The following is a 26698-nucleotide window of genomic DNA, read 5'->3' as shown; positions in this document are numbered from 1 at the left end:
ACTGATGATCTGATCTGCAGTGACATAACAGTAAAGTTCAAAGCCCATAGTGAAGAGAGGGAAGATGTACAGCATCCCCAGAAAGCAAATGCAACAGATTTTCTTATCACTGAGAAAACTATGCTAATGCCTGTCAACATAAATACTGACCCGGTTTCAATTTAGCAACAGAATAAATACGATGATTAATAACCAGTCAATCCTTGCACAGTTTTTGTGGAGGTTTGCTTTAAGTGAAGACGTAAGCTTTGAAATGAGATGTCCATCATATTGGAAACGTTACGCCCACTCTGACAAAACACATTTTCCAACATGAAATTAAAGCTCACCCATCGGCTATTATTGCAGTCCTCAGCTGTCTGGAGCCATTTACTTAGAGAATAGTAACGTTGTCGAGGGCAGAGGGAGGAAGACATAATCACCGGTGCTGTTGTCAAACACATATTAAGTGGCAAGCAGCAGGTGGACTGAGGCTGGGTGTCCAACATGTGCTCTTTCCAAGTCAATTTATCTGGCATTTTGTGGTATAATCCCTGTAAATAAGTGACCCTAATACCAGACCATTAGTATTATTATAATAGCTTTTGACACCCATTCATATTATCTTTAAATCCTGTCACTTTTTCTGTAGTAACATTATCTCTACTGCTACACTGTCATGAGATACACCATTAAAATGTAATATAACAGCACTTAATTTACACAATGGTTTTTATCAATCCATTATCCAATCATCCTGTCGCTGTGATTTATTATATACATAAATGAATGACTTATTGGTTCAAATTGCACTAAATTACTAAATAAAATAAAGGGAACATTTTATTCTGAAGGTCAGAAATGTCTCAATGAATTCTTCATTTCTCCTGGTTTTGTTTAATTGGTATCCCAAACAACTGGTAACAAAAAGATGCTAACATAATGAAGTACACAGCAGTTTAGAAACAGGCACATTATAAGTTTTCCCTGAAAGGCATGTAGTTTAACTCAACATAAATAACTAAACCCTAATTAAAACAATAAAACATTTGCAACGAAAAACCCCAGAACTAAGTGTCAATGTTCTCTATAACTACTGAATCACATTGTTCACATTAGAAACAATTTAAGACCATTATTAGGAAATGACAGACCTGTAAAATAAAGTGTTGCTATAAAATCTAATAGTAACCCTTAATAAGAACGATATAAATGATATTTCGCCTAATTTTGCTTTCCAGGGATGATCCAGGCTCTTGCTGGTTTTTTCACCTACTTTGTGATTTTGGCTGAGAACGGCTTCCTTCCAAATAAGCTGGTGGGTATCCGCGTCAGATGGGACGACCGCGAAGTAAATGATGTGGAGGACAGCTTCGGGCAGCAGTGGGTAAGGAGCCAGCACAAATATAAACAAATACAACCTTTATTTATGTCCCGTAATCATGAAGTACTGAATCAAAATGTGGTGTTTTCCTCCTGCAGACCTATGAGCAGAGGAAGATCATTGAGTTCACCTGCCACACCTCCTTCTTCATCAGCATCGTTGTTGTGCAATGGGCTGATCTGATCATCTGCAAGACCCGGAGGAATTCCCTCTTTCAACAGGGCATGAAGTAAGTACCGGAGGGAGGAAGGGGGGAGTGAACGATCGGTAAAAGGATTTCAAATCATGACAATTAGATTCAACTTTTAGTCAGTAATGAGTGGTGCAGCAAATGACGTATTTTTGTAGATCCACCAGGAAGTAAGCATAGCAAAGGGTCCGATGACAAAATAAATAAGATAAGATCTGGTGGCAAACACACTCCATATCTTGACATCACTTTGATAATTTTTTTAATCGTAAATGCAATCGGCAGAAGGAAAAAAACGTACGTAATGCTATAATCAAACTACATCACGGTCATTTGACTTCACGTCACCATCGCTAAGCTATAGGCGACACATTTTCCGGGTTAAGATGTTTAGTACTCTCATTTTGTCACTTGTTAGCAACTGCCGATTTATGAGACATTTACAAGTGGGGTAATTATTGACCTATTTTATGTTGTATAACAAATCCTCAAAGTCTCCTAAGCTCGCGTTGACCTACAGTCCTTTTTTCAGTTATCTAACAAAAAAAAACCCATTCAAAACAACACTGAACAGGCGATGACGGTATTCTGAAGTGCTAAAAAGCTAACTCATTCCCAGGTTTAGGACTCATTCCTGCGCCTCTCTATTGACTGTAACATGTCTGAAGATTTGAACCCCTTCCTTTCTTCTGTCTCTTTGCTCAACAGGAACAAGATGCTGATCTTCGGTCTGTTTTTCGAGACGTCTCTGGCTGCCTTCCTCTCCTACTGCCCTGGGATGAACATTGCCTTGCGCATGTACCCCTTGAAGTACGCTCTGCATATGCATATCTCCACCTAACCGAAAAATAACCTCTTAACGACCTAATAGTCTGCCATTAGCCTGTCACTCTAGCCTTTAAATGAAGTCTCTGATCGTCTTAAACACCACGTTGTTATCCTTGATATTCAAACATGGCTGCAATGAATTGAACAATTTGCATTCTTCCCGTGACTCACTGCTACCCTATCTCTCCCTGCCCCTGTTTTACTCTTTCTCTCCTCCTATCAGGCCCATGTGGTGGTTCTGTGCCTTCCCATACAGTCTTCTCATCTTCATTTATGATGAGGTCCGTAAATTAATTCTGAGGAGGAGCCCCGGAGGTAAGCAGTTATTAAGAGAAACTGAGATTAAAAGGTTTCAACCTTCTTTGTCTTGTTAATAAGCTGAAAGAAACTTCGGTGATTGACACAACTATCTCAGGAACCACATGTGCCATTTTACATCAAGACCTCTGTATGTCTGTCAGCTCTCCGACTGTCCGATAAAAATACACATCCTTAACGAGTAGGCTGTCCACTCCTATAAGGACACACTGATTGACAAAGTGGCTCCAGCTCTCCTCTGTTAATCTGACCTGAAGGATCCCAGCAGCATCTGACGGACAGTGACACGCAGCCGAATATCAAGTTCAATGTCAGTCCGAAAAAATATATAAAAACAACATCTGACTGTTTTGAACTGAGATAAATAGGGAAAGTACAGGTACCAATTTGACTAAACACTATTGGTAGCAGTGATGGATGATTCACAAAAGATGTAAGCTTATATTTTTGAGTTGCGATAAAGATATGGGTTTTCAACATTGTTGCCAGCTATAACAAAAGTAAAAATCAAATAAATTATTATGAATTTTTTTTTTTTTTTTATAATTGTATATTTTAATTGTTATTGTTATGTATTAAACAGATATATATACTGTATATCAAATATAATTACTAAGTGCTTGACCTAAAATAAAATAAAATACAAAAATATATATGAACTATGAAATTAACTAAAACCCTTGTAAAATAAAGATCCTTTTTTTTTTTTGGACAAAGTACATGGTGCAAATATAGCAATTGACATACCATAGTGTAGCTGTCAGATTATAAAATTGTCATTGTAATTTTAACCTGTATTATAAATAATAACTTAGCTTTAAAAGTCATTTTTTAAATCCCAGCTTTAAGTGATGCAGCTTAAAATGATCAGGCCACTCAATGCAGAACGGTTCTCCAGCTTTCAGAGCCTCCGCAACACTTCACTGATCACTGTTTGTCTTCCAGGTTTGATCCCTGACCAAATAGCATGTAAATGCCCTGCTGACTGGCACTTTGCTCAGGAATTCAATTTGACAAATGGAGCGTAAAATCAAGGCAAATAAACATGACAACATTCAATGGAGAAAACTTTATTTTTCCTTGCTGATAAACAGACGGTGGTGAAAACACAAGCCACTACTAATTATACTAATAGAAGCAATGAAGAAATATGATAATAGATTATTACAAAAACAGAGTTATTCTATTTGTAGCATGAAGGTAAAAACCTTTAGCAACGTGTTAAAAGTCGAGAATGGAGACAGCAATCTTTATGGACTCCGACAACTCAGTGAACATGTGTTGAATTTGCACCAGGAAAGAGATTACACCTGTCCAACAGCAACAGATTCAGAAGAGAATGATGAGAAAGGAAATTAAAGCAGGCTGATGAAGACTCTTGAGATACGCAGCGAAGATCATACACATGATATGGACACACTACAATAGCTCCAAATCTGTTCACTGCCACAGCGTTTCAGCTGATGAGGGCCGAGACATGGAGAGACAAATACAATTTATCGTGACAGCTAATCATTTCTGTTAATCTGTGTGTCACGGGCTGCTGATCAGAGTCTTGGTGTTATAAGGGGATTCATTTGGAAATATACAGAGATAAAGCCAACCACATGAATACAAATAGAGCGAAACAAAAGGATATTATGGAAACTGCTGCCTGTCATTTTGGTCTCTGACAATTCCTCCCTTTCTCTCTCTCTTCCAGGTTGGGTGGAGCAGGAGACATATTATTAACATTCAGCAATGTCAGTTTGAATTGTGTGTATGTGAGTGTGGGTGTGTGTGTGTGTCATGAGTAATATTGCAAGGATCAGTTCACAAATCTGATTATCACAAAAAATAAGCTTTTGATTGTGTTTCTCAGAAAACATTTCCAAAGAACAATGTTAATACTGTATGTGCCTTACATGAACTGTAACTGAAGTGATGTATCATGGCCTTTTTGGCTATGGAGGAATACCAAATGTGGTTCGTCATGTGAAATGTACCAAATAAAATGTATTCCAATATAATATTCCTGGACATTGTTTTAATTGTGTGAACTGTAGTATTCCTTAATTGGAGAACGTAGACTGTCAATTTCAACTTTACAATGCTTTACTAATTATTCACTAGATCTGCCTTTGTGTTTAAGTGTATTAGTTCATGCTACTCAATGAGAACAGGCCACACAAAGATGTCAGTAAAAAACAAATACAAGACATATATATAAAGAAAACAAGAATATAAATCAAATAAAAGATACACATTCGCTGTGTTTAATGTAAAGGAATCCCTCATATGTTGGTGACAATTATACACATCAAGTTATACAATGTTATATTTTTAGACTGAATATTGGTATCGGCTTCAATATGCAGTGTGAGTCAGGCTCTGCTGTGCTTCCTGATAGCATCATCCATTATGTATGTCCTTGTGTCTTCTCTTCACTAGACACCCTTTACTTTACTGTCAAAATAGTCAACAAACTATGGACATGGCAGCAGCGCATTTTACTCCCAATTTGCTCCACCAGCTCTTTGTTTAAGTTAGTTCAATCAGGAGAGACGGTTTTGATGTAAGAATACATATTTATTGCCAGGAATACACAAATGAATGTAATGGAGTTTTGGCGATTAGGCCCCGTTGTGCGGGAGTATCATTCGGGAGGGGAGAACCGATCCGATGAAACCCCCCGGGGTCTAGACACTGGTGGTGGTGAATGGATAGTTGGGGTCGGTCTGAAGAGGATTGGCTTAGCTTGACCCTGGATTCAGAGGGACAGGAGGTGAAAAGGGGGTGGAGGAGGGTTGCGTGAAGTCACCTGAAATGACAGCTGTCGGAGGGGGGAGAGCAGATTTAAAAGGTTTAGCGGAGCGCTATGATAGGCTTGTGAGAATAGAGCGAAGTGATTGGTTAAGCTGGGGTGTGACGCCCCCGATCACTTATTGAGAGGAGAGCGAGTAGTAACATAGAAATAGTAAATGGATTAGTAAAGACGGTCTTCCTGGTTGAACTTGCGCTGAGCTTCATTTGTTCAGAATGGCTCACAATGCAATAAGTCAATATTATTAAAAATTGCAATGACAACAAATTATGGTGTTTTGGCTCTCATGTAACCATCCCTAAATCTTGTCTGGTATATATCCTACATATACTTGATGAATTAAATAGGACCACCAGGCTTTAGTGAACCAAGTCTATGGCAATGGCTGCTCTTGGCATCATTCATTTAATTTGTAATCATCTAAAGATTGTCTTGGGGACTTTAAGGTAGAGGTTTGGTCACCAAAGTTTAAGCTTGAATGTTGTACTGTCACAGTTTTAATCATCTTATTTCATTCGGTTGTTGTCTTGCTTTCATTTTTGTTGTACTGCATTATTTCACTTTAGTATCTATTTATGAGGTTTAGCTGTGTAAATATGCTACATAAATAAGCTCAACTAGTTATTATTACATTACATTACATGTCATTTGTTAGACACTTTTATCCAAAGCGACTTACATACTCAATACTGTGGGCAATCCCCACAGGAGCAATTTGGGGTGAAGTGTCTTGCCCAGCGACACAACGACATGCTGACTGCAGTGGGGTTTGAACCTGATCCGAACACCAACACATTGATGATCATTGTTTATTAATGTGCCTATCTTTATGATTACTTTTTAATCACTTTATTACATAGCAAAAGCAGCACAACACTTGAATAACTGTTTAATCATCTGTTTGCAACTCACATATATCATACCAATATTCCAATTACTGTATATAGTCTATTCTGCACAATCATATTCTGTTTCTATTATATTTTATTTACTTGTAGTCATTTATCTGTTTATTGTGTTGCACTGTTGGAGGAGCCTGTGACCTAAGATTTTCATTGTCATATCTACACCGTAGCTATGCAGACATGACAATTAAGCCTTGAAACTTGAAACTTGAAATATGTGGGATTTTGCTTTAAAATATAACTATTCAAATGATTATCACAATGCCAATACTCGTTTGCTGATCAACTAGGCTACTCGTTTGAGCTCTTAACTCAAATAATAAAGCATCTATCTTAGTTTTAAATGTAACTCTAATAAACATGTATTTTATTGAAACCCACTGTGCTATTTATTTATATGCGAGCACATATATATTTCTTATATTGAAGCTGGAAAGGGGAGAGCAGGCTCACCATTATGAAAACATTTTAGGGTGTGTTATGAAATAGATGTGAAAGATGAACAAGCTCATAAATGTGAATGATAAAAGCCTATCTGGATTTATTATAAGAACTTTGCCGATACCCTTGACCCAGCCTGACCTTAAAACAACCGTTTAAGGGCGGGATTAGGAACAACAACATCCGTTACGTCACTTCCGCTCACTGCCTGTCAAACATGGCGCTACTCCTAAGGTCAGTACATCTGTGCTACATACTGTTTGGGCTCGGGTAAAGCTTATTGTGTTCGTTTTAGGTCTTATCATGACAAATAGACACATTAACAGCACTGTGGCGTTACAGATGAGTTCATCACACCCGAGTGTTACTTTCTACTGTGGTTTATTTTCCCTATTTAGCGTGAATATGGTGCGACAGACGTTAGCTGGCGGGCTAACGCTAGCTGTTTCAGGTATTTGAAGCTAGCAGAAGGATGACTTTGACACTTCGAATACTTATGTACGATGTCAAACGTTGTTATTTAGTGCCTAAAGCCGTTATATGGGTGTTGTGTGATAGGTGATAAACGAACGTAACAGGAAAGTGTTTGGCTTGTACCTGACAGGTTAGCTAGCTTTAGCTACATTGCTACGCTGCCGTGCCTTTACCAACAATGTTATAAAGTAAAGAGTCAAGTGCTTGTTGAACTTGGTCCACTTCATTGACCTTAAGTAGAAGGTGAGCACAGTGCATCACAGACGTATTAAACCAACCTTGATCTCTCTAGGAGTTTGCTTATTGTTACTTTGCACGATGGAGTCTGGCTTAGGCATAGGGGTCATTGCATACTGACTCGTATTGCCTGCAAAACTGTTAATAGTTTTAAGACAACCATTGACTGAGTCTGGCAATCAGAGTGGTACAGATTACCATGACTGAATATTAACTACATTATTATTCGGAGATCGGAACAACTCACAGGGGCTATGCTCCAAATCCTAGTTTATTTCGAACGTTTTGGAAGTTCATGTTTTCTAGCATTGCTTATGTGTTGGGTTGAAATGGGTACTGAACATCCAAGAAACCCTTAAAGGTCCCATGTCATTGCCATGCCATTTCTACTGATCATAATTCCATTGTTGAGGTATACTAAAATAGATTTATATTTTTGCAATTTTCCAAAATCACATTGGTTTCTCATACAGCATCTCTGTATAGTATGTGTATTCACTCTCTGTCCTAAACGGCTTGTTGGAGCTCCTGCTCCACACAGGGTTTGTGACTTTGCAGACCGTTTACATGCATACAAAGCTACATAACACACAAGGGGATGGGTAATAACCGGAAAAGCATGACATGGGACGTTTAAGAATACTATGCAACATGTTATTTTTATTTGATCATTTAGTAATGTTTTCTCTGTTTCAATGGAGTAACTGATATAATATGCTTCTTTTCTGTTTGATCTTACCACACCTTTAACGGCAACCGCCAGAAATAAATCTTTATTTTAACCCTTTCTTCTTTCTTGTGTTCAGGACGTTTGCCCGGCAGGGTGTGTGTCTCTCCAGACAGCACTACGGCGTCTTCTACAGACAGTAAGTTGTCTAATGTGTTGCATACACTACTGCAACTCATAGGAAGGATACAGACACATGCTTAAACCTATACATTGTTTTTCTTATGTACTCTTAACATGTTTTATTTCTACAGTGCTGCTCCAATGGGAACCACAGCTAAGGAGGAGATGAACAAGTTTTGGGCCAAAAATAACAAATTAAACAGGCCCATGTCTCCTCATCTCACCATTTACAAGTACGTACTCTTTTTCAATTGCGTGGCTATGTTTTGTCTAGAAAATGTATGTTTCATAATATCAGCTAAATATATGTTTCAAAGAATCTAAAATAATATTGTTATTGAAGTTAATGTTCAGGTAGTGCTGTCTTTTCATTCTTACAAAACAGCAGGAAAGCCAACATTGTCACATTTTCAATTCTTAATACATTTAGTTCAATGAGCAACTTAATGTACTGTGAGGCAGTTATTATATTAAAAACTCAAAACAAAAATAAACAAACATTTATTTCGTATGTGCCTTTTATAATTTCACACTGGCTTAATTGATTTTATTTTATTTTATTTTTCTCTGTCACTTGGAATCATTCCTGTTGCTAATCAGGGCTTGAATTGCAACTAACAATTATTTTTACTACAAATGAATCTCATCAAACTTGTTATCTCTGTACTATCCTGCAGTGATGCGACTGAGCCTAAACTAAAACAAGCGGTTTAAGTTTGACTTGTAGTTTGTAATATGTTTAAACCACACATTGTATTTTTGTAACTGTATCAAATAAATACAAATGAAACTTACAAAGTGGCATTCTTTTTCCGTTTCAGCTGGTCCGTCCCCATGGTGATGTCCATCACATTCAGAGGAACTGGAGTGGGGCTCAGTGGAGGTAACACATGCGTCATTAAATCAAAGATATGCTCGTGAATTAGTGATGAGAATTCCGGCTCTTTTTAGTGAGCCGGATCATTTGGCTCGGCTCACCAAGAAGAGCCGGCTCTTTCGGCTCCCAAACGGCTCTTCAGTTTACCACATATACCTTTTATAATTCATTTCAAATGTAGCCCTGTTTTGACTAATGATTTATATCACTTAAATGATTCAATACATCCTTTGTACTGAAGTATTCAAAAGTAAAAATGACATGTTTAATATAAATGATTGCTGTGGCCAATTGTTTTCATTGCATTGACAGACCCTTGTATCTCTCTGATACCACCCAATGAATGCACTGACTTGCTTGTAGAACCACGCTACACAAAGCAGATACAACGCCTATAAAAACGTAAGCATAGACATTTAAAAAAAGGGGCTACTGTATCGACATTTTAAAATTGTATTTAAAGAAAAAGCCCGAACAAAACAGCAGGGCTCTTAACTAAAGAAAAAAGACAGCAACAGCTGACATCAAATCTTTGCTGAGCCTAAAAATAATCATAAATAAATAACAAAAGTATTGCAATGCTTATCTTATGGCTCCGTTCCTTCCTCCGAGAGCCGTTCAAAAGAGCTTCTTTTTTTAAGGGGGCGGGGTTAATAGGTTTATCTGCGATATATATATATATATATATATATATATATATATATATACCTTTTTATAATTCAATCAAATGTAGCCCTGTTTTGACTAATGATTTATATGTGTACACATATATCACTTAAAGTATTCAATACATCCTTTGTACTGAAGTATTCAAAAGTAAAAATTACATTTTTAATATAAATGATTTGCTGTGGCCAATTGTTTTCATTGCATTTACAGACCCGTGTAACTCTCTGATTGTAGAACCACACCAAAAAAAAGCAGATAGCAACACCTATACAAACTGACAACAAATCTTTGCTGAGCCAAAACATAATCATAAATAACATAATAAAAATAAATATATTGCAATGCTCAAAACAGCAGCATCCAACAGTCTCTAATCCTTGGATATGACATGTATATTTAATATAATAACTGCCGCACAGTACATTAACTTGCTCAATGATGTCACTGCAGGCATGCACGGAGCACCCGTAGCGCGGAGATCATCATATCATTCTGTCTTGTATTACTTAACAACAAATAAATACATTTAAAAAAACGACTCGTTCGCGACCGACACGTCACTATTGTGAATATTCTTACTTCTATATTTAGTTTTGTTCCAACCTAGGTTAGCTCAATCGTATACAGAAAAGAAAGGGTTAAAAAGCTGCTTGGTGATACATTTGTGAGTCTTTTGAATGATCACTCTAACAATGATGTGAAGCTATTCTACTGCCACGGTGGGATTGATCCTGTCCATTTCTTCAGGGCATTTTAGACCTTCGCTATTGATTAATGCTGAGAGCGTTTAAAAAAGCTTTTGCGTGAGAACATCAAAACAAATACTGGACAGCTAACAGCTTTCATTCATTTGGTGTCCAGGCTGTGTTTCCATGACATCCTACATCACTACTTATGACCTTGATGTACCCGGCTGTAAAAGCTCTGCCAATTTAGTTTACATGTTAATGGGTTCAATGAAGGTCAGCACCCTCAACTGCCAATAAACACTCCTCAATACTGGATGTCTTGTTTTATCCAAACACAACATGTGCTTATAAACTCCAATCTACTTTCTGCAATAAATAGGACCTGCTGTGAGCTTTTCAACACATATTGATTTGTGTTTGTGAATGAATATGCTGCCTTCTTAAAGTGCCCTTTTGCATAAGGAATTACAATTCTGAATGAATTCAATTTATCATTTTAAAGGTTATTGAAATATGTAATTCATGTTTGCCTTGTGCGACTCTGCCTTGTGTGTTTCCATTGATTCACACCTGCAATAATGAGGAAGGAACATTTCCCCTTTGCCACAGCAAGAGGAACTGAGTCAGAACCGTTTAGTAGAGTTCATTCTAATGGACAGAAGAGACAGTTTTATACACAGCCATTTATTGGCCTTCATTTCATTTAGTCAGCAGGGTATAAAAGGGTCTTTACATAAGTGGGATGTTTACAGAATGACTGTGTCCAGTGGGGTCTGGTGCTGCGGTGACTCATGCAGACTAATCCAGCAATATGAGGATGTTGTTCATTGACATTTCTTACTCATCGCTTTCTCTCCAAAAGGCATGCATGCTCCTCACCCATTCACATGCACACTTTGTCTGATCTCTGGTCTCATTACTTCTGTCTGTGTCTAGCTATCTCCGCCTTCGCCTTGGCTGCGCTGGTACTACCGGGAACTTACCCCCACTACCTGGACTTGATCCACTCGCTGTCCGTCGGCCCCTATCTCATCGGGTTGGCCAAGTTCGGCCTCGCCTTCCCAGTATCGTTCCACACCTTGAACGGCATCCGCCACTTGGTAAGACCATTTATACCATGATTATATCTTGTAGTTTGTTTGGTGTTAGCTAAAGAATCACATTTTTCATTTTTGATCATGTTCTTTCATTCGACTGATTTAATAAGACATGTATTACTTTTGCCAAGATTGACAAGATGATGGTGGTGTTATACTAAATGATCTTCTCTCTCTTTTCTCCTATTTGTTTATTATTATTTAAATCAGTGTTGGGACCTTGGCAAAGGCTTCAGGATCCCAGAGGTCTACCGCACGGGCTACACAGTTATTGGCCTGTCCATCATCACCTCCCTGGCAGTGGCTTTCCTCCTCTGAGCGGGGAACCAGCAGAGATGAGCAGAAAGGAGAGGAGAGGAGAGGAGAGGAGGAAGTCGAAGGGAATGTGGATTGTATTCACTGCGGGGAGTTTTATGTATATGTTCTGTTCTGGCCTACTGAAGGCACCATTTCGCCAAATTATGAAATAAAGGATTATATTATGCTGTATGCCCAAATGGTGTGAATTTCTTTTCTTTTTCTGAATGAATCATACTCTGAAAAACCTTTGGGTCATCAAATGCAGCCTAGGTTCAAAGTGCATGCAGATGTGACCCAGTTTATTTTACACTAGGGGTAAACAACCAGCAGAGGCCTATTTACGACGTGTCCCACATGTTCAATCCTTATGTAATTGATCTCATTGTGTTGTGACGTCACTAATCACTTTAGTTTGCCCCCTGTGCTCCGTCACTGCCTGCCGGTTGTGTCTGTGCTCAGGGTGAGTGTCTGTAGAGCGGTGGTTTACTCCAGGCTGTCATTCATATTTTACCTTCTCCAGACCACAGCTGCTCAGATGCATTTTTAACATGAGGAAAGCGAGGCGCTGATATGTGGAGAGGCAGCCCAGTGGTGGAAGCTGTGTTTGTGAACAGGCTCCTCACCGGCAGCCTGCCTAAGGCCTTCCCCCCCCCCCCGCTGAGCTACACTGCACCTCCACAGCACCTCCACAGCTTCTTCTTCAGTGTGAATAAAAGCAAGCCGTGATGTAATGTCAAACCCAACTGCACTTATGTAGCGTACAGTTACACAGGGGAAAAACAACAACAACTGTAAGTGTTCAGGGGAGGAGGCTGCACCCATACTGTTTTCTAGCGGCTTGTTTGAAAATGTGTCTGTTTAGATCTACAGGACCTGCTCTGAGAAACCACACGACAACTTAGTCTGGTTAGCTTCAAAATAAATGGTTTATCAATTTGTTACTGAAGGCTCGGAGGGAAAACATCTCGGAAGCTTGGATCTCTTTTCACTTTGCTGTTGATTACATTTATTTGTCAGCCACATGTGATGAAACTTTAAAGGACTCGGCAAACTGTCTGCAGTAACTCTCGGTGTTATAAAACATGAGTTAATTTGTTCCTTTTTGAAGGTGTGATATTCTCCTCGGAGCCAAATCAGCTCTTGACAAACATCTCTATTACCGGGTTCCTTCTTAAACTAATTGGCAAACACGTCCCTTGCAGAATAGCTCTCTGTTTGAGACTTTTTGCCTGAGTGCAGATATTCTTGGCTTCGAGACTACATTGAGTCTAATCCATGTTATAAGCACATTTCCATCTGAGCTAGAGATCCATCAGACTGCAATTTCCCATTGTGAATGACAGGGAAATTGCTCAAACTCAGCGGGGTTTAAGAATTGATTTGCTTATACAGTAGTCTGTTCACACCAAACCCTGTAGACATATTTCCCATTTTAAAAGAGAGGTAATAAAAACATGGGCTGTTCACTGGAGCTATTCCCTGCAAGGCGTGAGCACATCGCCTCATACTTATTGATGCATTTACAATGAGAGATGTTCCGTCGTTTGGTTTTGCTCTGACAATATCACCATTAGGATGTTTTGATGAGATAACCTGTGTGAAAACAATGGGGGATGGAAACCAGGGGCTTTTGCTTTCTCTATGAGGCATGAGACTTAATGAGAGCGCGCCTACAGCACCCCCTACCGGCCGGGAATATATCTCCGGGGCTGCGGTCCTGATGCTGAGGGATGCTGAGGATGCTGCACAGGGCTGGGAGGGGGGAGTATAAACACATTTTTGATCGAAAAAAATACGGCACAGTCTCTGTGGCGCAATGGAATAGCGCGCTGGACTTCTAATCCAGAGGCTCCGGGTTCGAGTCCCGGCAGAGATGATGATGAGGAAAGTGTTCCAGCTTTTTGAATGAGTGATGGAAAAATATATCGTTTGGTTGGTTTTGCAGCCACAATGAATCCTTGCTTCTCTGAATACAGATATAACGGACAAATAAATATGCAGAGGCCAAAAGCAATGCATCTTGACTGAATTGTTGAGGCTTTTCAGCACTCAAAGGTCAGCGATTTAATATGCACATCTCAAAGGGCAAAGAGACTGAATACAAGGCGCAGTAGGGTCTTCGTTTCCAGCCTGTAGCTGTCCGGGCTGCAGGCTCTGGCTCCGGTCTCATAGCTCTGGACATCACGCGGATGCACCGCAGGACACCTCGTGTGAAAGTCAGTGGACACGGTTTCAGCACCTGTGGCTGTCCACTCGTTAAACCAGAGCAGGAGCTTTTTTAATGCAGAGCAACAACAACAATAACAAGTGTTTAAGTATGCTATATGCTGCGTTACTACTCTCCTGATTGCTTTACAGAAAGGACTTTAAACACAAAAGACTCAGTGCGAGAAAATGGTGTCGCTTTAACATTATTGTATGCATTTTTTGTATTGAATTATAGACTATAACGACAACGTGGTGATACAAGTGTGGAATAAGAATTGTGTGTTTTTAATTTAGTGAAATCAGACTGGGGACCTTTCTGGAATCCATTCAAGGACCCCCGAAGGTGGACTTTAGTTTCTGCATGAGAAAAACCCAAATATTGGAAGCCCAAAGCAGCACTCGCCCTTTTATTTTTTTTCTTGGGGTATAGCAGCTGCTTTTTTTTTTTTGAAGATCTCACAAACGCCCCTGCTCTCACCCCTCCAGGCCCCCCATGGCTTTTATTATTTTGTATTTTTCTTCAAACCCACCTCCCTTAGTTTCAGTTTGTCACCACTGATTGGGCTGTCGTGCGCCATCCATGTTTAACCCCATCATGCCTCCCCACACACGGACCTAATCCACCAGTAAAACTAATCCCTAATCCTCTCTGGCAAGTTGAACAACCCCTCCCTCCCTCCCTCCTTAGGTTCCTGAGTCCCAAACGGTCATGATGCATAATAAAACGTCAGAAGACTACCAGATGATAAAGTTCCTATGCAAATGTGTCCAGTCCTTCAAACGTTATCGGATATTATACAAATTCTGGAGTTGATAAGAAATACAAAGTCATAATACAGTCACAGATGAACAACAGTATTGAAAGGAAGATACAAAGACACAGTAAAAGTCCAACAAGACCAAGGACTCTGTAATACCATTATTACCATAATGCAAATTATCAAGGAAACAGCAATGGGTCCATTTCCAAGATATGCGTAATAGCTCCATAATATCAATGATAAGAAATGGGAACTGTGACGATCAACTCCAGATGACCTCTTAATTAAGGAGATGTGTAGGGCTGAACTTTTGATAAAAGTGAAGAAGGATAGGAGACCTACTCCATATAAAACCTCCAGATAAAGTGAGCAGAGCTACCCCCGGGGAATCCTAAAGTAATGTGCCACCACAGGAGATAATAAAATGCGATAAGGTCAGTGCAGACTCACTGTGGAGTATTATGGGAAACACTATGGTTATTTCTCGCTATGGTGAGATCACACATGTCTATCTGCTCCATCTCCATCGTGTTTGTTGCAGGTCCCTGCTCTGGCCCTGTTATCCCGATGGTACGGGCCAAATCGTATTAAAATCACCCCCCTCTCTCCCTCCCTCCCTCCCTCCCTCCCTTGTCCCCTCCCCTCCCTCTCGTCTTTCAGACAGACTGTTTTTGCTGCAGTGAACGGCAGCCGTGGAGAGAGACACACACACACACACAGTGAGGAGGAAAAGCAAGAAAAACAAAGAGTCAGGAGATAAAGAAAAGTCGATTAAAAACAGATTGAGAGAAGGCTCCGGACGAGCTGCGCATCAAAGCAGGGACCTTAAACCGGGGACCGTATTGGAGACCAGCGCTAACGAACCGGAGGCGGAATATAACGGTGTGTGTGGTTATTACCGAGCATTGCTTCTTCTTCTTCTTCGCAGTTTGTATTGTTGTTCTGGGTTTAGGGTGTAAGTCTGCAGGGCGGACAGGAGACACCTGACGCTTTCCCGTCTCCAGGAATGTGTCTGTGTTCGCACTCTGGGTAGGTGGCTGTGTGTTTGTGTGTAATCCGGTATGCCTGCCCAGGGAGAGAGCTGTATAATCCCCCCTCCGTGTTTTATAATTTACTCTGAATATGCGTGTTGCGCGTGGTCTCCCTTCCCTCTGCACTGTGGCTTCGTCTCTCTGCAAAACCTCAACTGCCTGCGCTTTGTGGAGCAGCCTCAGAGTCTGTAAACCTCATCCCATCAGCACCAGATATCCCTGCCAGTGAAGGTGTATGGAAACATTGCTCTGGTGCTCCTGTTGTCCGTCGCAGCGATGCAGGCAACCACGATATGTTATTATTGTTAATATCATCATCATCATCATCATCATCATCGCTATCAGCAACTTGTCTTTTAGGGGCTGAATCACGCCCAGAGTGTCCGGCTTATTTCCCATGGATGCACTTGTTCTAGTTTTGTTTTCATTTCTCGCCAACAGAAAAAAAGGGCTTGGGCAACAATAAACACAGAACCCCCAACCCCTCCCAATCCCCACATCCCATCCCATCACATGCCCCCCCCCCCCCCCCCTCCCCCCTCACCCACACCCTCCTCTCCTCCACCCCACTCTATCCCCGCCCTAACCTCCCGCCCGTCCCGCAGGCAACACACACTCCTGCGCGCTTCTCCTCTCCGCGTTGGCAATGAGGGAGCGTTTCACAGATGGACCGAGAGCTTTACCTCGGAGCAGGGCCACTGCTATTTTAAGGAATGTGCGTGAGAGGAAAAGAGGGAGTGTGTGTGTTTGAGCGAGAGAGAGAGAGAGAGAGAGAGAGAGAGAGAGAGAGAGAGAGAGAGAGAGAGAGAGAGAGAGAGAGAGAGAGAGAGAGAGAGAGAGAGAGAGAGAGAGAATATGAGCTTCTATTATGCACGTATGTCCGTCTCCAGTGTCCATGTATTCTCAGCGGGCGACAGGTGCATCTCTGCTGTTGTTTTTTCCTTTCATTTTCTCTGTTTATTTTCAAAAGCACGTTTGTTGCAATGTCCAATTAGCATGAAATAGTTTGAGCTGGCTAGAGGGCTGTCCAAAAAACACTCGTTTCCTTCCCTCCATATGCGCACAGCTTGTTAAAGTGAATTAATACATTCACAGTAATATCAACCCCTGCCTTGTCTCCCCTCATTACCACAGATGCACCACCACCATCAGAATGATTGTATTCCTCCCACAGAGGGGGAATGCACAATGTTACAGCCAAAGCGAAAAGCCAAAAATAGCCAAATATTAATTAAGAGGCAGGCATGAAATATCAAAGGCACTCAAATGCCAATTTACAAGAATACACATCCAGGTGGAAAACAAAAAGTAACAGTGTTTAAATAAGTGTAGCATGCTGAAGTATTGTGATAGCAGCCAGCTGATAGTAGTACAAGTAGAAGTATGTACTGCACAGTTATTTACAGATTTATTCCAGCAGTTGAATCGTCAACTAAGAGATAGCAGCCAGTAATAATAATAATAATAATAATTCTAAAGCAGTACATATACATTATCCTTTCTACTGTATGGTTTCTATCACCTCCCCCCCTCCTCGTGCACCCGTCCCTCTCAATCTCCTCTCCGTATGCTATGACACAAGCAGATCGATGAAAACCCATGGAGCAACGCGTGAGCAGCGGGTGGGCCAAGCGTTTATTCAGCAGCAGCCAGCCAATGGCAGGGGACGCAATTAGTGGCCGGTAGGCTTTGCCCTGCTTGTTTTCCTTATCTCTCCACTGCTCTGCCTGCAGGTGATCCAGAGCTCCTCGGCCCTCCTGAGGATTCAAAGAGACAGGCGGACCATGGCCTTCCCATCAGCCCCCTCCACATTGTGGAGTGTCAGCTTATTGACAGTACTATTCGCAGCTGCGGTCCACAGCAACATTATCGATGGTAAGCACCTCTTTATCTGACTGCTTTCTATTCTCTGTATCTGTCTGCGTGTCCCCGGGGCCCCTGACCTCCCCGACCCTCTCTTTCTGTCTCCGGTTGGTGCCCCTTATCTGTTGACTTGAGTTTTTTTTGTTGTTTCCTGTATGATGACAAGGGAATCACAGAGGCGTTAATAAGCACATGGGACACTCCCACCTCCCAGGACCCCGGTGGAATTTCTGCCGTTTGTTTTTGAGGAATGTGTGTGACTTGCACGAGGTCGCAGAGCCCCACACACACATGCACACTGCAGGTCCTTAGTGAGCTTACTTTCCCCATGACATCCTTCTATTTTCCTCTTTCTCCCTCCCTGACAGCAGGCACTCACTCGCGCAAGTCCCTCTCGCATCCTCCTTTTCAAGTTCCCTGCCTCAGCGTCTCGTCGTTCTAACATGTGTGTGGACTGTATCTGTGTCAGAGGTTCACACTACATGGGGATGAGCAGTAATCATCTTGTACTTCCTCAAATAGCAACACACGTACGCACACAGACACAAAGTAAAGACACATGTCCCTCGCAGTGGCTGTCGCTCACCATTTGATGAGCTGGGTGCGACTGGGAGCGCATGGTAAGAGAGGATTTGATGAGAGAAGCACTCTGTAATGATATCATCCCTGCTGTGAGTACCCAGTGAACAGGAATACACTGTTAAATGTGCTTTTCCAATTACATAACACTCAGATGACTGGCTGACGGTAATTCTACCTTTAGAGGGCACATTTTGCCGATGGCGAACAGGCACATCATGGTTGTCCCTCAATCCATAGATAATTGATCGACTCAGGTAGAAAGCTGTTGGCATTTTCTCATGACAGTCAAGGATTTAATTGCGCAAGTGTTTGGCAAATAACCGTAAGAAGATATAGCAGGCAAGAAGGAGTCTTAATAGATGCCCCTGATTTGCATTTGCAATATACATCCTCAGAGGTCCCTTGCATTCACTTAAGCACACCCACACACGAATCTGAATAATCTTGTGTGTGCACAATGCCTGCTCACGCCTGGGCACATGCACTGTTTACACGTGTATGCATACAGATATGCGAGTTCACGCACCGCATTTACTGTACTTCCTCTTTATTTAGCCGCATCAGCTGTTTTTTTTCTCTTGAATTATGCATAATTGTGTTTCTGCAAGTTTATGTACGAAGTGTGGGTGGGTGGGTGGAGGCTTGTCAGTGTGAGCTCACAGTGGTCAGTGCAATAGGAAGTGAGAAAATATCTGCCTGAGTTTAGATGCTGGGTTGAGGTCAGTGCTAAACAAATGCAAATGGAGGCCTGTCAGGGCTCCTGCTAGCTGTTGAAGATGAGAAATGCACAAACAATCTCCAGATTGAGGTGCTGATGATGAAATATCAATCTCTCGTCAGAGTGATGACCCCAACCGTGTAGATTTCTTTCAAACTCAGGCAGCGGTGCGTTATTTGGGTCCGAAAAACGATTTTGGCTAGCGTTCAGACTCCCGTCACATTTGATTAAGGTGTGCCTGGTGGGAGGCCTGACCATGCATGACCAATTCCTGCTTTAGTTTCACCTAAGAGCTGTTTTACATTATCATGTCAGTCAAGGAGAGTAATTACGCCTGGGACGTCTGACAGTGTTTAGGAGATGAGAAAACACGCCAAAGAGTGAAATTGAGAGTAGAATACAAGCAGGTACGCAGTGCAGGGTTATCTCAGTTTCACTGTGATATGCAAGTTGTTGTATTTGTATCATTAATCAAAGCAATCAGATAATTACATTAACTTCACTGAAACAAAACTTTTCGGGCAGTGAATTCAGGAGATCACAGATTGTATATATGCATGTGTTTGTGTATATATAACATATGTATATGCTTTGTGCTGGCTCTCCTAAACAATGTGGTAAACAGTGTTGTGGCAGCTTCAGAGGAGAGAGTGCGTAAGCTGGAGATTACTGATCCATCGCTCACATCTGCTTCGATCAGGCTGATTGGTCTTGTTGTGGCACAGCAGCCGAGCTGTTATGTAGAAATCAAAGTAGGGCGGGGTGTGCAGATAATGCCGTCATAATGGAGATCTCCATGCTAAGAGGCCCTGAAACAGAAGGGTACACTTAGCATAAATAATTCAATGTTATGTATTAGAGAGGAAAAAACGATTAGCTCAGCAAATCAATGCGAGAGCACATGAGCAATCAGAGTGCAGGACTGCCCGTCACTTCCATACAGGATGCACTGTGAATTAAAAGCATGTGGACTGTGTGTCCCTTTTCATCATTCAGAGAGCGGAAGAGAGAAAAGGAGCTCCACCATGAGTTATAGGGTTGATTATTATTCAGTAACCAACAGGCTGCATGTCGTGACCGCTTACATTTCCCCCCAACCCTCTGAACTCTCCTTCTGCCACTGACCCATCTTCATTTGATGTATGTCAAAGTCAGGGAAAGGACAGCATTAAATGTCATTTTTATTCCGGAATCATCTGTGACCAGGCTTCCTTAGAGCGAGGTAACGAATCGGGGGAGACACTAATTGCGCGCCATTTGACATATCCATTTCCACAGCTGGATGTGCAGCCATGCGCTGCGGATGGAAAGTGCCTCTCAGAAGGGCACAGATTAGGCATGCAATTGGCCGACTGTGCCCCGGTTCTGTACTGCTGACCCAGTTACCTCAGGCTGCTGTGGAGTGTGGAGGGTCCGACAGCCCGACCACTCCACAGACAGTGAGCAGAGCTGCGTGCTGTGGCCTCCCATCAGCCACCTGGCCCTCAAATCCACGGCTGCCTGATCCCAGACCCCAGCAGAGTGTTTGCATTTGTGACAGGAAAACACAGCTAATAGTTTATTTACCTCGAGGAGTTCTGCTGGTCGAAGCAAGTGAATGAAGCCCGATGCCTCCAGCTGAGGCCGATAATGGATGAGGATTAAAGGACGGGAGCAGTGTGGACCAATCGTTAGTGTGGTAAGATTTACAGGCGGGAGCTCTCCGCATGTGTGCGTCCTTTGCCAGCGGTTCACTTTATCCTCCCACAAAATGGGTTCCTTCCCCACTGGACCAGCTCTTTTCTCGCTGGCTCGATGCCCACTTCCTGTGTGTGCTGCTGTTGTTTACTGTTTACTTCCTGTGTGCCAAGATCCGGGAACATTTGGCTAATACACTCTGCGGCTAACACACAATAGCAGTAGGCGGTTTGGATGGGAGGCCTCTGCCTGTTAACAAGGATGACTGATAAGCAGTGACTCATTAACACGCCGAGGTACACAGAGCCTGGGGGAATTACCGCCTAGCCACTGTGACATTAATAAGAGGCCTAAGCTATTTTTCCATTTGGCTCTACTGGCACCGGTCTAAACCAGTGGTTTTCAATCTCTGCCGTGGCTATTTACTGGCTCCAGTGCCTTTCCATTTCTTTCAGCCACTGGTTACCTGGTCTGATTGGAATGGGGACAGATCAGCATTGTCTGTGTGGGCTGCAGTTAATGGCATCTGCTGCTTCAATGGAACCCAGACATCCCTCATTAGTTTTCTGCAGATTCATTCATAAACATCTGGGGAGGAGGCCAATTATTTATTCTCCTGCAAATTAATTAGCAATGTTTTTTTTCACAAAAAGAACGTACATTCCAACTCATATACTTTGCTGTTCAGTCAATGTGACTGATTATGATTTTAAGACTATATAGATCCAATTAGGCATCTCAAATATCTCTGTACAATATACAGAAGCAAATGTCCCATATCGAAACTTCAAATCGAAATCCATATTACTTCCATTGTCTTGTGAGTTTATCCGTCTCTGATCCTTTCAATGTGTCGTCGTCAAGATCAGATTTGTGATTATAAATTGGATCCTGATTGGCTGGCATTAGTTTGCACCGAATTCACATCTGGCAGAAAACCAATTATTTCTTCTGTTCATCATGCCGATTAATTAAGGCTCTGTGGCTGATTGATTAAACTCCCAACAAAGATCCACCATGAGCACCAGAGCCCTGGGGATGATTTGCATCACACATTATGCACATTCCTGTGTCTTTATGTGATCTTCATATAGCTTCAGACATGCTGAAACATAACACAGCCGTAAGTGAAAGAAAGGAAAATCACAAATCAACGAGGAACAAGAGGGGATAAGTAATATGCTCTTACTAAATGAAGCAGAATTAAAATGCAGTGGTGCGCCAGTATCATTGGATCTTAAAAGTATCAAGACCACCAAATAAGACTCCATTAGACCTCATCAATCTGAGGCAGATCTCATCCACCCAGGCACTCAGGCACTGAGAGATTACATCAGCACAGATCAATCTTACCTACTGGCATCATAATAACAGCAAATGTCATTTAGCTGAAAGAGAGAAGAGCTCTTGAGATTTTGCAAAGCTGTAACACACTCTGCTTCCTCTCAGGTTCTCTTAGAAGACGCATCACTCTGCAGCAACCCGGGGTCGGGGAAATTAGGGGTCCGGCATATGCATAGCTGTCAGCTTTAAACCTTCACTTCACAAAGACACCTCCGATTAAACAAACGCAGCAACAATAACAACGTCAGCCTCGGAATAAATTAATTCACTTCGTTTCCAACAACAAGAGCCCTTATTATTGCGCTCGGCACTCAACCAGTTTTTCCTTTGATCAGGTCCCTCGCTCACACTGCCTCCCCCCCCCTTCCTCCTATCTTTTTCCCATTACCACCAGAATTCTCCAACGGTTGTATTAATTGATTGCTGCGGGGGTGGAAATCACCCTTCCTGTCATTGACGCATGGCTGGTCAGAACAAGGGCTTGCTGGAAAAGGTGTATCTGTTTGTTGGAGCACCATCTCTGTGTTTGTGTGAAGCTCCACCTCTGACGGGGGGCCGGAAGAGGCGAGCGCGTGGCTGTAGAGCGCAGCGATTCTATTGATTGAGTCTGAGTGCTGAGGGTTCCCCCCGAGCGCAGGAGCTCCACCAATAAAAGAGCAGAGGTTGCTCTTGTTTATTGCCTCTTTTTGATGATGCCATCACTTCAGCCGGTGGAAGGAAGTGAGTCGTGGAGAGGGGGGGGGGGGGGGGGGTCTTATCGCTGATACCACAATCATAAAGCCATTTTAATTCACCTGTGTGCTATCTTGGGAATTCTCCCCTGGTCTGGTTTCTGCTGAGGATACCGATATCCATTCAGGGAGTCTTATCACGCCTCTAACATAGTACATGTGTTGGGTGGAGTAATGTGAATATAAACTCTCACGGACATAATTCCAAGTGTAAATCTTTGCCAAATATCTGTCTTTCCGTTTTATTGCATTTTTAGGTGAAATACTGTTTTTCTGCAAGCATGCAGCTTCTGTGTCGACAATCCTGACACACCAGACCTTCCCCTTTTTATATTCTAAGTATAAATGGCTGTTTTATGGAAGTCATTTGTGATATACTTAGCAGTTTAACTCTAAATGAACCACAGTCTGAAGCGCTGTCTGGCACTTCTGCTTTACCCGCTGATCCAACGTCAACGTGACTCAGCAGCCACGCTGACAGTGAGGCTTTGTCACGGCTTGAAAAATGCATCACAGTTTTAGTTTTAGCCTCGACTTACTCGTGTAGCTTAAAATCTGATTCCAAGTTAAGTCTGAAAGTTTCTTTTCGTACATAATCAGTTTCAAATTTTGTTTCTGATATATAACTTTATTTCAGTTGCAGATTTATTGTGTACTGAGATATGGTTTTAGCACTGAAACTGTTGAAGGGTATCATTATTTAAGTTTTTTTGTAATGTTACACCTCTACTGCTCAGTTTATTTATGGCTCCACTGCAATGCTGCACTCTTTATGTCTTCAGTTCCAATCACACTGAACCACACCGTTTAAATGCACTAGCTCCCATCTGCCATTAAAATGCACTCAGGTTTATTGAAATGTCCTGCATTTATACAGTACCTGGTATTTAGCATATGTGCTTTCATCACCATTTATGGCTGCATTGTAATTGGATCAAATCTTTCATGTGCCCTTTGCAAACCAGGGCAGCACTTCGGGAGGGTTGCATTGTCAACAAGAACAAGCATGGCGGGTAGACTTGATACTGTATAGAGCCTGGATTTGCTTTTCACTGGAGTGGAAAAGGTCGTCTTATATTAGTCTTTCCTGGAAGGCAACAAAAATGATGACGAGTGGCTTTTTGCTGCAGTTTGCAACTACTGTAAATGCTTTGAAAGAGGAAAAGTGATGAGAACTGGTGAGAATGTGGGCTGGGACTGAATGTGTCTTTGGGGAAGCACTTAATGGATGGGGCCCTATTCTCATTTTCAGGTTCATTTTTATATTTAGTTCTTCTGACGTGACATGTCTCCATAATCTTTATTTTTCTCATACTGCCTGTGCTGCAGCACCTCTTTTCACCCTCTGTCTGAAACCAGAGCCCAGTCTGCTCTGATTGGTTCGCTGGCCGGCTCTGTTGTGAGGAAAGGGAAAACAGTGGTATTCACACAGACATCACATTTTAATACAAGGTCTAATTGAGGTCAGACCGCTACATTTTAGAACAGAAAGTGAAGTAAATAGCCTCTTATCCTTCTTGCACTTTACCCCGTCACATTTTACATTTTTCCAGCTCATTGTGTGTTACATTTATTATGTTTAAGACATAAAAAAGGTATTTGCCACACACAGAGAATATCTTTTCTCTTGCTGAATACCCTGATAATGACCTACAGTAGGAAATAAATGTCCCTTTTAAATCTGCCTCTGCCTCTTTGTATTGTTCAAGTTGAGGTACTGAAGTGTTTCAATTCAAGATTCCTAAACAGCAGTCTATTGATGAACACAAATAAGCTTGTGGGCTTTATTCTGTTATCCTTGAGATTTAAAAGACTGACGATTTGCGCAGGGAATATGTAACCTTCCTCAAACATCAAATAAGATCAGCCTATCAATCAAACAGTCACTCACTGAGATGCTTCAAACTGACATACTTGCCCAGTGGATAGAGGCAGCCTTGGACTGCATTCTGCATGTGGCCCTTGACACCGATCAGGGTATGATCAACACATCATGAGTGGATGTGGCTTTTGACGACGAGGCCATCGCCACGCGGTGTAACTCAGAGCTAGTGCGCCGGATGAAGACAAAGGCACCAAATAGGCAAATCTAATCTCCCTGCTGAATGAATCGGAAACAAAGAGAGGAGGAACGCAGACATAGAGGCTTGGACACACATAGGATAAGCTGATTACCCAGGAATGGAGGGAGGGCGAGGGAGACAGAGGGAGAAAGACAGAGGCATACACGTGAACAACAGAAATCCATACAGTAAGAACATGGGGAAACGGAGGAGGAGGGGGAGCAAGAAAAAAAGAAATAGCAGCAAGCGCAGTCTGATGATGATGATGATGATGATGATGGGGTGCACAGACCGGGGAGAGAATGAAAAGAAACAGCTAGAAACACACAGGAGGAAAGAAGGTGAACATTTATAAGGAAAAGCCGCGGCGCGCTACAGAGCATGCAATAGGAAAATGAAGGGAATGCATGTTTGCCTGTGATATCCTCCTTAGGCACGCAACACAATCAAAAACAGGACATTATGCAAATGTGAGGCGGCTACGGCAAAATTATCTTCATTTCACCTGCTCAGCGGTCGCTATATATACAAACAGAATTACACCCAATCCAGGTGTACGGGCTAAATATACAGCTAATTAAAATTAATGAGATTTACCTAGAAAAGAATATGCTCTCACCTAAGCTGCTTATCCCCGTATGAGAATCTACTAACTAGACACATTGACACACACACACACACACACACACACACACACACACACACACACACACACCTTTTGTGTGAGCCCTCAAAATCACACACACACACCTCGTTGTGATTCACTCTCCTTCACTTCGCTTTCTCACACCCTGCTAGGCAGACTGTGAGGAGTCCTTGGTGCGCTCTCACACACACACACACACACACACACACACACACACACACACACACACACACACACACACACACACACACACACACACACCGCTCAGTCTATCCGTCTATCTTTCAGTTGGCTTCCCTCTCAAGCAGACACAAGTGTGCTCCTTGTTCTTCACTGTGTGTCGGGCATATACACACACTTTGAGACACTCATTCACAGGCATTCTTGAGATGCACGCACACACACACACACACACACACACACACACACACACACACACACACACACACACACACACACACACACACACACACACACACACACACACACACACACACACGAATGCGTAAACACCATAATAACGCACTCAGAAAAACAATTCCAGAAAAGAACATATGTACATATTGAAGCAGGAAGCCACACAGAAACACACAGAAATTATTCAAATAGAGCTTTGAAGGCCTTCTTTACTTAAAAATACCCCTGTGTGCCAAGATGGTAACTGCCAGGCGAAATAAATTGTGTGTGTGTGTTTGTGTCTGCCTCACTCTGTGTGTATGCATAAGTGTGTGTGTGTGTGTTTAGCAGGCCAGCCAATGCATTCATATATATTCCCAAAACAGTTTACCACTCCCGTAGTGCAGGCATTCAATATATAACATATTCAAAACAGCTTGCAGACATTTTCTTTTTTCTCCTCCATACGGTGGTGTCCAACCAGCAACGCTCTATTTCCTAGCAGGGAAAGTGCTGAGTAATTAAACAGCTCTTCAAGCCCTCTCTGTTGAAGGAGAATTCAGGGGCTGGGAAAGTGACACAGTGCAAATTAATCACAAGCTTTATTAACAGACTTCGGTCTTCGGTTTCGGCGGAA

The 26698-nt window shown here is 42.0% G+C and overlaps 3 protein-coding genes and 1 non-coding gene across 4 annotated transcripts in view; all 4 read left to right on the top strand.

The window, feature by feature from the left end:
• atp1a2a (ATPase Na+/K+ transporting subunit alpha 2a) overlaps positions 1-4702 on the top strand; it is a 44336-nt gene extending 39634 nt beyond the window's left edge. Inside the window, exons 20-24 of the mRNA XM_034152844.1 lie at positions 1221-1366; positions 1462-1592; positions 2262-2363; positions 2605-2696; positions 4402-4702. Coding sequence (XP_034008735.1) covers positions 1221-1366; positions 1462-1592; positions 2262-2363; positions 2605-2696; positions 4402-4430 — 500 coding nt within the window. The 3' untranslated portion in view covers positions 4431-4702. The remainder of the gene's footprint in view (positions 1-1220; positions 1367-1461; positions 1593-2261; positions 2364-2604; positions 2697-4401) is intronic.
• A 2323-nt stretch (positions 4703-7025) lies between these two features.
• Positions 7026-12238, top strand: sdhc (succinate dehydrogenase complex, subunit C, integral membrane protein). The gene is made up of 6 exons (XM_034152786.1): positions 7026-7082; positions 8366-8425; positions 8541-8642; positions 9231-9292; positions 11581-11744; positions 11952-12238. Exons 1-6 carry the CDS (start codon positions 7066-7068, stop codon positions 12057-12059), a joined length of 513 nt encoding a protein of 170 aa, XP_034008677.1. The 5' UTR covers positions 7026-7065; the 3' UTR covers positions 12060-12238.
• A 1605-nt stretch (positions 12239-13843) lies between these two features.
• Positions 13844-13917, top strand: trnar-ucu. Its single transcript has one exon. It is a non-coding gene; the product is annotated as a tRNA-Arg (tRNA).
• A 1773-nt stretch (positions 13918-15690) lies between these two features.
• Positions 15691-26698, top strand: part of cadm3 (cell adhesion molecule 3) — a 111419-nt gene continuing 100411 nt past the window's right edge. Inside the window, 2 exon segments of the mRNA XM_034153097.1 lie at positions 15691-15892; positions 17775-17916. Coding sequence (XP_034008988.1) covers positions 17826-17916 — 91 coding nt within the window. The 5' untranslated portion in view covers positions 15691-15892; positions 17775-17825.

The sequence above is a fragment of the Trematomus bernacchii genome, unplaced genomic scaffold (genome assembly GCF_902827165.1).
Source record: "Trematomus bernacchii unplaced genomic scaffold, fTreBer1.1, whole genome shotgun sequence".
In the NCBI taxonomy this organism is placed as follows: domain Eukaryota; kingdom Metazoa; phylum Chordata; class Actinopteri; order Perciformes; family Nototheniidae; genus Trematomus; species Trematomus bernacchii.
This window is presented reverse-complemented; position numbering and strand designations above follow the sequence as displayed.

Coding starts and splice junctions, on each gene's coding strand:
- sdhc (XM_034152786.1), top strand. Junction 8,426..8,540: donor TACGGCGTCTTCTACAGACA/GTAAGTTGTCTA, acceptor TTATTTCTACAG/TGCTGCTCCAATGGGAACCA. Junction 8,643..9,230: donor CCTCATCTCACCATTTACAA/GTACGTACTCTT, acceptor TTTCCGTTTCAG/CTGGTCCGTCCCCATGGTGA.